Below are 17005 nucleotides of genomic sequence, written 5' to 3' on the forward strand. Positions count from 1 at the left end.
AAAAGCAACTGCTTCAAAACACATGCTCATTATGTGAAGAGAGTGAACATATATAGCATTATAGCAGGAAGCTTCAACACCAGGATTCTGTACTGAGTAAAAATAGAGCAGAACATTTTGATCGATGATGAAACACTGGTATATTTTAGGCATCCCAAAACACGATTTTTAGATAGTGGACAGTATAGGAAAAAAATAGGATTATCAGAAAAAAAATCTGTATGGTATGGTCGAGTCACTCAACACCAAACTTTTACAACATACTGCAAGTATTTTGGCATTTTGCATAAAGCTTCAGCTCTTGAAAGCAAACAGTTACACCAGAATCTGTGCTGTTTTACTAGCAAGTAGAGACTAGCCCTAGATAAGAGGCCCCACTCAGAGAGCTCATTCACAAGAAGAAACCAAAGGCAAAATGTCCTGTGCTTTGTTATTTTATCTTTGTGTATCTTTTGCATGCTTAGGACATATAATGTAGAACACATTGGTTATTCTGGTCTGAGACACGTGGAAAAAGCATAGGTATAAATTGAAATTCTGTGATTATCACTCCTATTTATTGCCCCTGACAGGAAAGGTATCCAGCTTCATGCAGGTACAATGAGGTGTAGCAGCAAACATGCACGTGGCAAGCAAGCTGATGCGCTTTCATATTAACTAAAAAGAATCAATAGGAAGCATGTTGCATTCATGCTGCCATAGAGAGAGTTGTATTGCAGACAGCTCTTTTTGGAAGTCAATTTGTCATGCTTATTTTAGCTATTTTTCAGCAACTCTGATCTCAGGCAGCCTGGCTTGGAAACCCTCTAACTGCCAGCGTAGTGCTCCCTTTACTGAACCAATCATAATTACATGAGTAAGGTTTTTGCCTAATGGAGAAGTTATTGAAATACTTGAACTTTTCTTTGGAAGATAAATGAACAAACACTAATTCTCCACGTTGGCTTTTAGTTTTGCTTAAAGTAAAACCCTTAAGGGGCAATTCCAGAGTTACCATTTAGCAAAGGCAAGATAATGTCAGAAACTAATGAAGTAATCCAAATAGATAGTTTAAGGTAAGAATATCAATCCCACAACCTGAAGTCCACAGTAAAACTTCTTGGTCTAAAAGTCTTGCACTGAAAGCTTAAAAATCAAAGATCAAATCTGAACTTTGTTTGGAGCTGCAATTTTTTATTTTTCGTGTGGAAAAGGAGGATTTACTAACTGGAATAAACCCCAGATCTACTATCTCATATACAGAATACCATTCAGAATTTGCAATTTCCTGATATTTTTTACAAATTCCATAAAAGGACTGGAAAGTATTTACAATGCAGCAACAATCATACTGCAGACACAGCTGAACAAGATTTAAACTAACTTGCTCAGATATTGGTAATCTTCTAGTTTCAGGAACAGTAAGTGTGACTAAATTGTTACACTGATACTGAGACAATGATTTAACAGTCAGTCATGTCCTGTTTACAAAATACTGTGTTGTTTTGGAGTCTTGAAACTTAAAAATGGGTAGAGTTTTAAGCCTTTGACTCTTCTAAGAGTGAGATGTTCTTTTTTTTTTCTCTTTTCTTGAATGACAAGAGAGTTTATGTGTGTTTATATATATTATATAAATATAAAATAATAATATTATATACATATTTCCTCTTTTTATTATTTTGCAGATAGGTATGACAAGCTGCTTGTCATAGAATGACTACACTTATATGGACATGAAAGATCTAAACAAAAAAACTTTCTAGAAGCCCCCAAATATCTTGTAAGTAATCAATGCAAACACTTCCAATATGGTGTGAAATAGAGTACTCCATGCTGGAATTTATTCTAAAGAGATATTTGGAACTATGACAATGGTAATTATAATTCAGGGCAATGTTCTGGCACACTGGCAGAACACAATTAAGTATCTTGCCTGTACCTACTGATTTTGCTCATACAAGTGAAAGAGAATAAAACATCTACTCTTGTATCAAAAAGAAAAAAATTGAGCAAGTTCAAGGTCCTTTACAGGAAATTAAACTCTGGCAAAGAAAAGATTTTCTAGAAGGATGAAAAATTTGCCTTTTTTCAAATCAAGTTGTCTAAAGTTCAGAAATGATCTAGTAATTTAAGAGTAAAATCTGATGACAAAAGTCAAGTTTATAACGTCTTTATTTTAAAAGGCTGGACAGTGGGGACAGAGCGAAGAAATGCACACAAAGACAAGGGAACATCTGTGACAATTCAGTCTAGCAAACATTCACAGAATCTTTGACAGAAGAAAGGCAACACAGAGCAATATTATGAGAGAAGCAATATTTTACAGTAGTGGCAAGTCCAGGTGGAATACATGTCACTCATAATTCAACATGAATTGTCATGTACCAGTTACGTATGTCAGTCAAACATCAAATATTTACTTCATCATAAAATTGATGTAAGCAGAATCACATTCCATTAGAGCTTTAAACATTTTCATAAGCATTTACACAACTTCTATACAGAAAATTAAGTAGAGGAACATAGATTCTACACCACTCAGGAATCTGATTAAGCTGCGTTTATGGCACAGAACAATTTTGCAACAAGATCAGACCATTGCCAGGACAACTTGAACAGAGTTAACATGTAGAGCTGGGCAGGAAACATCTTGGGAAAATAGGGAGTAGAAAAAGCAAAGAGAAAGAGAAGCATATGCCAAAATAGCAGTAACTTGGTGTTGCAGGTACTGCTATTCCTCCCATTTCATAAGAAGAAATGTTTATTCTTCTATGGGTTCTTCTCTCAAAGGAGCTGTTCCACTTTGTGAAAATATTTGAGTACATTAATTGGATCAAGGACTTAAATCTAACTGTCTCAAGGTTAATGAAAGGCCTTATTCATTAGGCCATATTTAGTACCTCTGTAGTCCTTTCGCTATTTTAACAAGGTGAAACAGCTTCAAGAGAATATATTGAGGGAACCAAACAATGTGCTCCAGAATAACCTCTAACTTCTGGTTCAGGGCATTCACTTGTTAGATCTAAGATCTTGGTTCAAGCCTCTGGTTTAAATAATGAAGAACAAAGGCCCTGCACTCAAGTTCCCCACATTCCAAAAAATAATGCTGACTCCAGAATATTTTTTATTTTGAGAGTATCTCTGGGTCTGACTGGCAATTCCATCCTGGAGTTGAAGAATCTTCACAATAAAAGTTAGTGGATGTTCCTTTGAAGAGTTTTGGTTTTGACAATTTTTCATCGTAAAGGAAAAAAAACAACTTTGTAAAAGAAATTCCCAACCAGCTCTAATAACATAGGCTATTATTTCAGCTCAGAGTTAAAATAACATTACATGTTTCTTTGCAGTCAAGGCAATATATTGCTGAATAATATATAAAGCAAAACAAGATTCCATGTCTTATGTCATATGCAAGATAGAAAGATCCAGGTACGAAGGACAACAAAATATGTAAAAGGATTCAACAGTAGGAATAAATACCTTCTTTAGCCACATAAATCACAATATAAGTACCACCTTTTTACATAAATGATCGGTTTCCTCAGCTAACTTCCACAAAATGGATGTAGGTGGAGCTACTGAAGGACAGGAAGCAGACTCTAGTGAATCAGAGCAGGTGACAAAGGTTCTGGAGTAAACATCTTCTATTACTGACACAGGTATATAACCTCAACACAAGCTGAAATACCAATTAGCCACCATCCCCCAACCCCCCACCCCCTCTCTATTTTAAGCACATAATCCACAGGTTGTTCGTGTGAAAACACATTAAGTCAACAAACCACTGAAACAGTTCTTTGATAGCATGACTTTATCGCACTTCCAGAGAGAAGTGTTTCAGAGAGTGGTATGAAGCATAGTTGAACCGTGCAAATGTACACAGTCCATTCCTCCCACCAATCCTTTGAAGCTCCATTGGTTTATTTTTATTCAGTGTGCTTTATCGTGATTGAACGAAGTAGAAGATTAGGAGTATTTTAGAGCCAAACAGCTCTCAGAGAAACAAAATTAAGGTATTTCCCTTTAAGTCCTGCAAAGCTATGCATATGCAGTCATTTTATTAGCATAATTACAGTTAAGTGTTTTATGTTATATAATGGAGCCATGTGATGCTTTTAATCTTTTAAAACCAATATACACCGTTAAGATGTTGCTTAGTCCATTTTCCCCATAGAATGTATTCATTTCCTTCTGTGGTGCGTAAACAAAAGGGGCAGTGGTCCCCATTGTAGGGTGAAAATATTCATTAATACAGTCCTATCGTATATATGGAAACATGCACTTTGATATTTTTTCCATTCGTATGACAATTCATGCTTCTGGAACCCACAGATTGCTATCCATACTATATGCACACAAGCACTTTGTACTATCTTTAACTGAAGATTAATAATGGAAAAAAATTGTGAAAGACAAAAGTATATTAACTTTAATGCACTCATGTTATGGTGTGATGAAGTATTTCTTGCTGCTCAAAAGGGGACAGAAAACATGCCATGCTATGCCAGTATAGTTGGAGGAAGCAGCTCAGCACACAGACAACTGCAAATCTTAAGAAAAGCGTGGGTTTTTTTTCCCTCCTGTTCAAAACCCCTTTTTTCCCTTCCATTCTCTACACATCTCTGTAAATAACAACTCACCAGGTATCAAAGGTGGTTTGTCTTTTTGAGTGGTTTGCCACCGTGCTGCTGTCTGCTGGTAACACAGAGGCTCTGTTTGACACGTTGTTTTCTATGTACGTACTCTCTGGACGCGGAGATGGAACTGAACAGAGAAATGGCAAACAATGTACACTGAGCTCTGCCAAAAATCCCAGCTTTCTGCTTCCTCTCTCCCTCTTACAGGAACAAGAGCATGAAGACACACTAGCACTTTAGGTACAATTGAAAAAAAAGCTGTCATTCTGTGATAGTTGCAAGGTAATATTAGTTGTAAAATGAGACCATCCTGAAAAAAATTACTTTGGATTTTAAGGTAACTAAGAATAAGAGATAATGGACTAAAAATTAAAGTGTCAAAATCAGATATTATTGTCAGATATGTATTTTTCAAACAGACATACTGTGATTTTGAAAATACACTGCACATACCTAGCACATAAATTTATTAGAAGTATGAGTACCACCAGAAACACCTGCACTTGATTAAAAATTGATCAGACACTAGTTGCAGCATTAATGCAGCATCACATTACACTGTCTATCAAAACAGAATCTGTAAGTTTTTGTTCAAGCTGTAGTACTAAAGTACACGCTAATAACCTTTGCATTAAGTCACTACTTGAGAATTACATAAATATGAATTTACTTTTTTCACAGTTACTTGTACATATTATTATCACTGGTTTTGCATGTAATATCATCAAACTATTATTTAAATATAGTCCCATTTTCCCAAAGCAATAATTAAGTCCATCTAAAATATATTTGTTTGATAGATCTAGTTAAAGAGGAAAAAATCTCCAGTTTATAAAAAGGAATTAAATAATCCCCAGACCTAGAGTTTCCTTAGCACATGACTTATGGAAAGTCATTCTTTTTTGGAGCTTTTCTTTTGCAATGTATAAAAAAGAAAGATAATCCATGTCCAATTTTAGGAGTGTTACAACGATTAATAAAAGCGATTCAGGATTGAGGATTCTTAAAGATTCTCTGATGCATGTGTGACAAAACCTTACACTCAAAAGCATTGCTCAAACCAGTATAAGCTTTAATATTGCTCACAGGTTTTAATATTGCAATGGCACACTTGAAAGGATTGTCACAGATTTTAACATGTCTAAATCAGGTCATCAGCCAACTGGTCAACCTGAGGAGGATCAGAGGGAGATTTGTGACTCTACTTAAGGTTATTAGGTGACTCATAATCGAATTTCAGCTGATTGGGCCTTCTTTAGGTTCAGGGGAGTCCCACAAGTCTCCTAACGCTTGCAGGACAGTAATTAGCTTCTTATTATCTTTTTTGAAACAATTACCCAGGTTTAGCCATGAAGCAGCTGCTCAGAAATTGCCATCTTTTGTGTGCCACGATAGAACAGTATCTATTTTTGTGAGTGTGTATACAGACACACATTCATGTACGCATGTATGTATGCATGTATGTATGTATATATTATATTATGCACATACATAGCCCTGTTTTAATATTTATTCTGAACTGGATTATGTAAATGTGCTTTTGCTTGTAGTTGTTCGTGTTAATCCTCTGTATCCCTTTCTACTACTTAATTTATATTCCATACTAAAATTCTTGATTAAATTTGAAAGATCCACAATAAAATTACCTCTGTAAAAGCTGCCAACTCTTCTCGGAACAGGGTCATTATACAGAATTCTATTTTCCTTAGTAGATGCTCCATCTTCTGTGTGTGGATCATGATATGCTCCACCCTAAGTAAAAGAACAACAAACTATTTAAAATTAAAGACTATAAACTGATTTGCAGCTTTTAACCTACATACATAAGCAACAGAACTCCAAACTTGACCACAAAATTTTCCTTTCATGTTATTAATAACTGCCAGTATCAAATCACAGACATTAGTTGGTTTTGCTTTTCCGAAATGACAAAAACGGCATTAACAGAATTTTGCCTCTAAGTTGCAATTTTAAAAACTTGAGCCTGATTCAAACCCTCAGATTTTTACTGTGAATGCAATACAGCTGTAACGTCTCTGGAAGAATCTTTTAAGGCAGGCCTTGTTAAATTAATTTCTGATGTCACTCTGCTACTGGCAAATTTAAAAAGCAAACAGGAAATGCATATAATTTGTGATAATTGCAATACCGAAGCACTATCATCCCTTATCAGCTATTAAACAGCAGTACCTAGAGGTACCAACAGCCATAAAATCTACCGTATGCAAAATACGAGGAAGTCTCTGAACTAAGAAATCCATAGGCGAATAGTTTAGTCAGACAGGACAGCAAATGGAATATAATTACTTTTAATTAATTCTATTTTTCTGAATACAGTACTTCCTGGAAGTACTTCAAACAAAAGTGCGTCCTTGGAAACATCCATATGCACATAATTTGCCACCCAATATGGCTTAACCCCTCTCTTAAATTAATCAGGTGCTGCAATTTTGTCCTGCAGTATGGACTGACCAGATAAAATTCAATGCCCCCTACAAGGTCCCACAGGGAACTACTAAAATCCCCGTATGAATTAAAATCTAGAATGTCCAAGAAGAGTAAAGATTAAAAATCAAAACCATAAAAAACCCCAACCAGAATTAAGAACTGGGATTTCAATTCACTGCATGAGTGATTTGCAAAAAATCTACTTTGCCTTTTGTTGATGATGATCTGGTCTCACTCTCACAGATTAAACAAACATTGAATACATGCCAAGACCAGAACTGAAGCTAAAAGAATGCTTCAAATCACAGTTGGATTCTTCTAAAATTTCACAGAGGCTGAAGCATTTGATTACTACTTGTATTAGGTACCTCTTCTTTGTCAGCAGTTAAATTTCAAATATGAGACAGTAATAGCAACCTGCACTTGATTTTCTTCTTAAACCCTTTTCATGCATATTTAATTTAAAAGTAAAAAGAACTCTTACAACAAAAGTGTTGAACTGAGACTTGAAAAGCCCTAAAACTAATACTGAATGCAAGTTTTTTGTTGATTTTGTTTTTTAAATAAGATTTAAAGCCTGACAAAGAATGTTTTTCTTTAAAAAGACTTGGTAGAGCTAAAGAGAAAATCAGTGAGAAATTAGAAACATGGAAGTGAGAAAAAAGGAAAACAATAAGCAATGTTTGAGAATATTTGTGTTATTAATGATTTTTTTAGATCACTAATCCTTAGGGGTGCGAAATTTTCTGATTCCTAATGCAGAATACAGAAAAGGGGTGGGGAAAAGTGAAGATAGGAAGGAGTCAAAGAAAGACTTTGTGAAAATGCCTTTAAGAGGCATAGAAAGATTGACAATTTAAGTCTGATTTGTTACTGAAAGCAGTATAAACAAACAAAAAACAGCTTTGTGAATTTACAGAGTTGGCATCCATTTCAGAAGTCGTTTTCCTTTCACACTTCTAATGGTTGAAATACATATTTAAAAGCATTAACTGAAGGCTTAAGTTTAAAAAATATTGACCATAAGAGATAAAGGCAAGGTCTTTACAAATAAATAGGCTTTCCAAAATTTCCAAAGCAAATGAAAATCAACAAAACCTTAAGCATTAAGATACACATCAATTTTTCTAATTAAAATAAAAATTTGTCAAACAATTTTCAAAAGACAAAGAATGATCTGATCATTCATTCGAAAAACAATCAGCCTCTAAATAACAGAGAGTAAAATCAAAATTACTTCAAATTACTAACTGCTGCATAATGCAGAAAAAGATCCTAATGCACTGAAGAATGCAAGGTAGCATGAGCTTTTACAATCAAAAGCTGAAATGTTTATATTATTGCCCTTCGACAGTAATATCCTGAATAAGTAACATTTAACTTGACTGAAATGAGAAAGAAAAATAAGTACACAAAGAAAAAAATGGTTTTGAAATGGAGCTGCTGTAATTCCTTTTAGGTAGCCTTTTTTTTATTATTATTATTAACCCATTGCATTTCCCCTACTTTGATACTTTCTGATGTGTAAATACACATAATCCTGAATGGAGGACATGTGGTAAGCATGACAAAACGTATTATGTTTTTTTTTCTCTTCTGGACTGAAGAGGCAACCACTACCTGAAAACTCTTTTTTATGGTACTTGTAGACCACTGTTAAGCAAACTACACATATTTCTTAGATGAACAAGGTAGACAGAGTATTTTAGTTTCTCAGACTAAACCATAACGTTTGGACCTTACCTTCCTTCAATTTGTCAACAAATCTGAACTAAATGTTCTCTCCATTGTCTTTAGTCTATCACAGGTGCAGGTACAGAGAAACACTCTTTTTTATGCTTGTCTCTGCACCGTTTTGTTACTATAGGAGTTTAAAGATTTGAGGACAAATGCAGTCATCTTTATACAGCTGATCTGTAACACATCAGATAATTCAGAAGTGTTGTGTAAGGAATGTAAATCAACACCAGAACTAGCCCTTCATCTACTCCCTCATTAACGCTCACAGAAAAACACAATCAGGTATCTAGTGGAACTGTAAGGAGTCAATTACCAGTGGCCTCTACAACACAAAAATCTCTAGACTACCCCAGCTATTTATCAGTCATCTAAAGAAATATTGCAGGTTTTGATATTACTTTAGTAAATTATGGCATTTCATCAGTAATGTCCTGCTATAAGTAAATGAAACACTCATTTCAAAAATTGACATTAGCATTCATAACAAAAATAAGTACAGGAAAAGCTAAAAAAAACACAAATGAGAGAGTTAATTAACAAAATGATACGATAAAAATTACATCAGACAATGTAACCAAAGTCTAAGAACTACTAATGAAATTTTAATTTCAGAGACATTTTTTTTTTCTGTTCTCACATTTTGGTACTTTAGCATAATGGTATTCATAGTCCATTTTTTAAAAGCACCTTGAAATATTCTTCTGAAAAAACCCCAACATTCCTTGCCTTACAACAAGACGAATAAATAAATAACTGCAAACAAACAAAAAGAAGACTGAAAACAGGACACTCTCCACACATGAAGTAAAAAGAGAAAGATAAGCTTTCCCATAAGAGGCAATATTTTGGACTAACCCTATTAGCATCTTCCGTACAGTCTTCTCGTGATGAGCCAACAGATCTTGTGAGTGACTTATGCTGCACCTGTGGAGATAACAGTTGCAGGCTGTTTGCTCTGGCTGCCATCCCTTGCCCTATGCTTAAGCCACCCTCTGAGCCCTTTGACCTCACTCTGTCCCGGCTCACATACATAGAGTGTCTATGAGGGCGCTGCTGTGAAGAAAAAGGACTGGTATAACCTAGACCATAGGAAAAAGATTCATGTGGAGCAGACAGAGAGTGAGAATGGCTTCCATCCATGTGATCTGGCAGTTTTAACTCCTCCATTGTTTTGGAGTGTCTTGTTGATGGTCTTCGGGTGTCCAGGGTGCCCTCACTGCGGTTATTCCTCCCAGACGGACTGAGCAAAGTTCTGTTATCACCGTGTCGGGGAGCACTTGGACTGGTAGGAGAGTTCAAGTCCATACAGCTGGATGGAAAATACCTACTGGTGTTTGGTTCTGCAGCTTGGGCCCTGGCCTCAGAAAGGTTGCCCACGGATTTAGAGTCTGTCAGAACTCCATGGCTCTTTGACTTTGTTCGATAGGAAGGACTCTTAGAAGACTGTGGGATGGTGTCGATGTAGCTGTGGCGGCTGTGCTTGTCGCCGGGCTGCAGCGTCCCAGTTTTGCTTTGAGAGGTTTCCATAAATGAGTGCCGGTTCTGCTGAGATCTGGTGTTGGACTTCAGGTACTTTGTACCTGAACTGTCAGAACTTTTGGTGTCCACATTAAAATCAAATTCTGTTTTTCCCTTTGTGTCCTTTGGGCTGAGAAGGTGTGGTGGCATGTTATTATTGGCTATATCCTTGTTGCCAGATCCAGGTGTGTTGCTTGGTTTTTTTGCATGCATTGGACTAATTGCAGGTCCAGGAAGGTTTCCATTTAAAAAGCTTTCATTTGCTGGAAGACCCTCTTCTCTTGGCCCACCAGCCCCTAGTGTCTGCATATCCTTGCTGTTTGATCTGTGGTGTGACTGCAAAGCAGAACTTTTGCTGGCTTGATTTCTATATTAAAATGCATAAAGAAGCATTAATATACCAGATTACATATTCATGTATTAATAACTTCAAAAAAGTACACTCATTTCAGTTGCCATTTAAACCCACAAAATTTAACTGCAGTAAGATCAAATACTGCCAACTGAGGCATCAGAAGCTCCACTAAAATCTGCAAGTGTTAGTATATTGTTGTTTCTGGTTATATTCTGATGGACTAACTCAGCTTTGGTTAATGGATTTTGCTGACAAAAAAAATGAAGATATCAGATCTAATCATAGAAATTCCAACATATATTTACACATTTATGCATATATGTAAGTACTATATGTGCACATCACTAGGGTAAGCACTACGTTATGAAAATTAGCTGTATATCCACCTAAAAAGAATCTAAAGTACACCTGGCATATCAAAGGAAGGTAGAACAATAAAGTATGTCATCACTGTCAAAAAATCCTGATACAATCAATGCTCCAGGCTATCTAAGGTATTCCTGATTTGAAGGGGGAGGGAAGGGGAAAGGAGGGGGAAAGAAGTTATTCTGCTGGTAAAGACATAGAGATGGAGTGAGCCTGAGCTCACTCAGAGCACAGCAAACTCTGTAACACCAAACCCAAAACTTACCTAAGGAACCCCAACTTTTGTGGAACTTGGCACTATCCCAGTTCTTGGCACACTAACTCATCCCCAAAGCTGCACCTGAAATGCTCTGACCCCAGACTGACTTGGTGCAGAGCTACTTGGTGATGTCCTTAACCTCTACTTTCCAGCTCTTCTGGTTTTGGGATTACAGGACTGAGATATGAGTTGATTCTGCAAACGCTCAGTCTGAATTAATTTGAGCAGGATTTATTATCTCAGATTTTCTGGTATTCTTCTGGACTTAAGCTGGCACTGCAAACTAGCCATGACTGAGCAGTGCTGCAGCTGGACTTGTTTGCCTTGATGGACCTGAGCAATTAACTTATTTCTGTAGCAAATCTACGATAATGTAATTCAGATATATTACTGAGGGTTGAAGTGAGACCTCACTGTACCTTTGTTGATCCTTTTGGTAATTATAATTGGATAAGGCTAGCCATTTTTATATCTAGGATTTTTGTGCCAACCACTTTCAGTGATCTAATTATGCATTCTATTACAGTTTCTAAGTGTTAGCAATTTTAATGCCAGTTTAAAATACTTTTTAGTTAGCAGGAAGTGTATTTTCTAAAACTTTAGAGATATAAGGAACCTAGTATTTTTAAATCATGCAGCTAGGCAAGCCTTTTAGATAACAAGTTTCCCACAGATCTAGGTTTTTCTTTCTGATGCCGCATGTCTAATGGTAAAACTTCCAAATATCTGCAAGGGCAGCTAAAACTTTTTGAAGTATATCTCTGAAAAAGTATAAATTATGAATGTCATCACCCCAAATCCTAAAATGAGGAGCAATTTTCTGAATTTCACAGAAACAGCTAAAGAAAAACATGGCCAGCAGGATTAAAAGCCACTAACATTCTGCATATTTCAGAGGGCGACCTTTAGGACAGCTTTTGTCAAAGGAATACCATGAGGCTTTTTGTACAGAAGTATTTTATCCACCAGTAAACCTGGTTCACTGGGGTATTAAAATAGAGTGGCTTCTCTCAAGCTGTGTGGGTCCAACAAGGCAGCCACTGAGCAAACACGTCCAGCTTTGAGTTCAAATAGACTAGACTTGATCCATAACTGCAACTGCAGACAAAATTCTGTTCATCTCCCATTCGAAGCATGATCAATGCACGCAACTTTCAGGACATTTAGCTGCTAAAAATCTGTGTGAATTTTGAACTTTCAAATCTTGGACAGATTTGTGCATATACAGCAATGCTAGCTTTCCAAGCAAAAGAGCATTCCTTTGGAATCTCGGGCATCTTCCAAACCACAAAATTCCTATTGTTCTCCAAGAAAAAGGCTAACATTTTTTTAAGGTTAGTAAGCCAACTTCTTTTTTTTTTTTTGTCATATGCAGAAATGGCTTCAACACAGAAAGTTAGCAAAGATTTCAGCTTGAGTAGCTGCAGTACATTAAAACTCTGTCTGCTTCCTCTGTTGTGAGGCACACAGAACAGTATGTATGTCTCAATGCGTCTAAATGGTCAAACAACTACTTTTCTTGTAGATGATGTTGCATGTAAGCATGACAACAACTCACTCATTGGCAGAGCACATGTCAGTGAGAACAGTGACAAGACTACATTTACCTGTTAGATAATGTGTTGCTGTCTGCATGGTAAGGTTTTCTCTTAGCTGACCGTGAAGGGGAACTTCCACAGCGATCCAAGAGTCTTTGGGTTTGAAACGAAGGATGGTTCAAACATTGTTCTGTCAAATATCTATCTGCTGGATCTAACTTCAGTAAGTTCTTTGAAAAACAAATCCCAAAGTTTAAATGTTAGTATTTGTATTTGCATCAGCAAAAAATGTAATAAAATATAGAACATTATTGGGATAATTTTTTACTCTCCAGAGTTTCTGGGATTAGATATAACTGCTAGAACAATTTCATGGTGCATTAAACTACATATGAAACAAAATAAACACTTACAAATCCTATATTCTACTTAAGAGATGAAAGGTCTCAGCCTTGCTAATTATGAAATATATATTCTATATGCATGTATTATATATATACACAGCTAATGAGAGTTAAAATATGTTTAAAACACAAAAATATCTAAAATTTTTCTAATGTGTTTTATGTATATATCTATCCACTTTTAAAATATATGTATTTTAAACATATTTTTCAGGATATACCTTACTGTTGTTTTGAATTAAAAATATTAAATTTGCCAGTAAAAAAATGCTACGATGAAACAGACTTTACAAACAAACAGAACAAGCATATGGGAACATTTTTATCCAAAAACAAACAGTATTTTAAACTTAGTATTTTTAAAAATATACAAATGCAAGAGTTCTGGTTTTAACTTCTGGGGTTCAGGTCCACCCATATTTCTAAAGAATTCTCTTAACTGTTTACAATGCATTCACAATGACGTTTGCTTTACAACTGTTATCTCTGTTGTGATTCTAAACAAGGCACTTTTTGACATGTAGAAAATATTTAATCACAAAATTGGAAACAGTAGCTTGGGTATTGTGGTAGAGTTGGAAAGGTTCCTTGCAGGAACAGAGCAATACAAAACTTACCTTGGAATATTCAAACATCTACGACTGTCAGCAAGGTTAAAAGTTTGAATGGTTATTAAGTAAAAAGAATAGCTATTTTTTAAGGGTTGTATATGTTTAACAGAAAAGAACATGCATGTGCATACACACACATAATGCATGTCTGCAGTATTAATGCAGTATTCAGGCATTCACTTGATCACACACTGGTTTTCCCTTCACAGGATCCCTGCACTTCATGAGAAATGCTCAGAAAAAAAAGGAAGTGACTACATTCCTATGCTGTTTGGTCACACAGTATGCATTATCTTCCTTTTTCAAGTTCACAAACTGTGTACTGAATGGTTAACTACTTCTTTTCCCTTTTTTTCTGGTGCTCATCACTACAGTGGCTCAAAACATGAGAAGGCCACGTGATTTCTACATTCCTCCTCAGAAAAGAGGATGTCCAGAGGTTTCCCTCCAGTGCCTGTACACTAACTTACACAGCCTGGACAACAAGCAAGGAGAACTGGGGTTCAAAGGGAATCCCAAGGCTGTGAACCTGCCTGGAATCACAGAGAAATAGTGGGACAGGGCTCATGGCTGAGGCACAATCAGTGATGGTTACAACTGGTTTCAGAAGGAAGGGGGTGGAGAGGGAGAAGAGTAACATTCCATATTGTGATGTTATGGTAGGAGTTTGCTACCAACCACATACTGAAGAGCATGAAGAAGATGAAGAGGACAACTCTGTACAAAAACAAGCAAAAGTTCATAGGTTGGACTTGATGATCTCAGAGGTCTTTTCCAACCTAATTGATTCTGTGATTCTGTGAAAAGTCTCCTGATCACAGGTCCTCATCCACATGGCAGACTTCAACTATCCAGACATCCAGACTGTGTACATGTTCCAGGAGGTTTCTATGTTGGTGGCAATTTCCTAGTGCAGCTGCTGGAGAGGCAAATTAGGCAAGGACAGGACTTCAGTCTACTTGAGCTGCTGTTCACCAGCAGTAAAGTACTGGTGACAAATCTGATCAGAAAAGACACTCCGAGCTGTAGCAAGCACGAGATGATTACAGTTAGGACTGAAATGGCCGGTAGGAAGATAAATATCAGAGATAGGACCCAGGACTTCAGGGGACCAAATTTCAGCTTCTATAAGGAATTACTGGGCAGAATCTCCCGAAGAACTGCCATCAGTGGAAAGGTGTCCAGGAGAGCCACTTGATTTTTACATAAAATTTATTGAGTGTTCAGGAAAAGCATCTTATTGTACCGATGACCACAAAATTTTTTATAGGTTCAGACTGGCTAAACAGGGAGTTTCTTAATGAACAAAAATGCAAAATGGGAGAATAGAGTCAAGGACAGGATACAACAGAGGCTTTAAAAGCAGTGTGTTGGAACAAAGGTTAGGCCACCTCAGAAAGTCAAAGTCCAGCTGGAGCTAAAGCAAGTGAAGAACATCAAGGGTAAAAAGAAGGGGTTCTACAAGTACTCTAGTAGCAAACAAAAGCTCAGAGAAAATTCATGTCTAGTGCTGAATGGGAGAGACAAGTGAATGACAGATAACAAGGAAAAGACTGAAACATCTTTTTTTACCAAGTCATCACATGTGAAGGAGAGCAGAGGACCAGAGCAACAAAGCAAGGAGGTCAAATAGATGCCTCTTCATTAATCTAGTCCAGAAATGCTCTCTAGATAAATATATTAATAATTCACTCCTTTAGCTGGCATAAGTTGAAGCGTGGGTTATTCAGTAATCTAGTAATCAGACCTGAGGTCCCTGGGAATGCAGATAATGAGGAACACAAGTGTGGACATGTTTCAGTGTCCATTTTCTGCAGAAGAGACAGGCATACAACAAAGTCTCTGCAGCATTTATAGCATGCAACTTAACCACAAGTCTCCTCTGTTCTCTTCTTGTAGTCTGCTCATTGTTTAACAAGGTTCCAACTCCTGAATTAAGTAATGTAGGTCAAACACAAAATATCTCTTCTGCAGAATTCCTGACCTTTCTCACCTCATAGGGAGAAACACGGATAGAAAAGATGAAAAGAATGAAATTATTTGGAAAACTGTGTTTCCCTAAAATTCAAGTGCTTCTTTTCACAACTTTGCGGCTTTTAAATCAAATCAAAAGAACCTAAATGACACCCAGATATAACACAAAAATTAGGATAAAAATAAAATAATGAATCTCGAAATTTGTGGTTTGCAATATATGCTACCAGAGCTTGAGCTACAGCTAACTATGATGCCAGAAAAAACAATTTCTGTGAATTAGAAAATAGAGGAGAAAGTGTAATACTAAAATGAGCAGCTATATGCACTGAGGTATTTAATTTTGCAGACTCCATGAAACCAAGATAAAAGCTATGCTGACTCTCTTCATAAGGCAAGGAGATTAAATGTAAGTGATTTGAACTGGTTGTGTGGATGAAAAGAGTAGAGCAAATTTGAGGATTTCTGCTGGCTACAACAATACTGCTAAAAGCAAGTAAACACCCAAGTATATCCCAAAGCTGGTGATCTCTGTTTTACAAGAGAACTGGTGCAGTTGGTCTTGGGACCATAAAATTCATTTAGAGTTGATTAGTCATATCCACACTTCATATTTGTCCCATATTGCCTTTAACTCTTAAATGGTTTTGTGATTCTAAACCAAATTTTTGACACTATGACTTTTTTTTTTCCAGCTTACTGGGAAGAAATAATGTGAGGGTTGTACTGCAGCTGACCATGGTAATGTTTTTATAGTACAGTAGTAAAGACAACAATACATGTTTCATACCCAGGAATACAGCACAAATGCATAGCACAGTGCTTTACAGTGCTTGGCCATTTTGAGGGGAGCTAGCTTCTCCTGATTCCCTATAAGAAGGTATCTCAGGACTATATCCTAGTTGGGCCATGCTGACTTATTCCAAATCAGGGCTGAAGAGTAACCTAACATACACACTTGTGTAGAGGTGAGTGACAGGAAGCAGATTAACAGTTTGGGTAAAAACCCCAAACTGGGTTTGTGTCAACTTTGACAACTGTCCACATCCACATGCTTACCCAACAGCAAATGAACAACTCAGGTTAGCCTAATACTCTGTGTATTTATCTAAATAAACGGTGGGTTGAGACCTTCTGCTCCAGTATTACTAAGGCAGCTGGTGCATCTGAATGTAT

The 17005-nt window shown here is 36.5% G+C and overlaps 1 protein-coding gene across 4 annotated transcripts in view; it reads right to left on the reverse strand.

The window, feature by feature from the left end:
• The window catches only part of CDKL5 (cyclin dependent kinase like 5), a 131531-nt gene that overhangs the window by 16793 nt on the left and 97733 nt on the right, over nt 1-17005 (reverse strand). For 3 of the 4 annotated variants that reach the window (XM_027738257.2, XM_027738256.2, XM_039378034.1), the window contains exons 11-14: nt 12910-13070; nt 9660-10689; nt 6263-6368; nt 4620-4743 (exon numbers count right to left, since the gene is read on the reverse strand). In XM_027738257.2, the coding sequence (XP_027594058.2) occupies nt 4620-4743; nt 6263-6368; nt 9660-10689; nt 12910-13070 (1421 nt within the window). Of the gene's footprint in view, nt 1-4619; nt 4744-6262; nt 6369-9659; nt 10690-12909; nt 13071-17005 lie in introns of those variants that run through there. The other variant, XM_039378038.1, reaches the window with a different exon arrangement.

The sequence above is a fragment of the Pipra filicauda genome, unplaced genomic scaffold (assembly GCF_003945595.2).
Source record: "Pipra filicauda isolate LSUMZ 115617 unplaced genomic scaffold, ASM394559v2 scaffold12_size5214236_pilon, whole genome shotgun sequence".
Taxonomy (NCBI): domain Eukaryota; kingdom Metazoa; phylum Chordata; class Aves; order Passeriformes; family Pipridae; genus Pipra; species Pipra filicauda.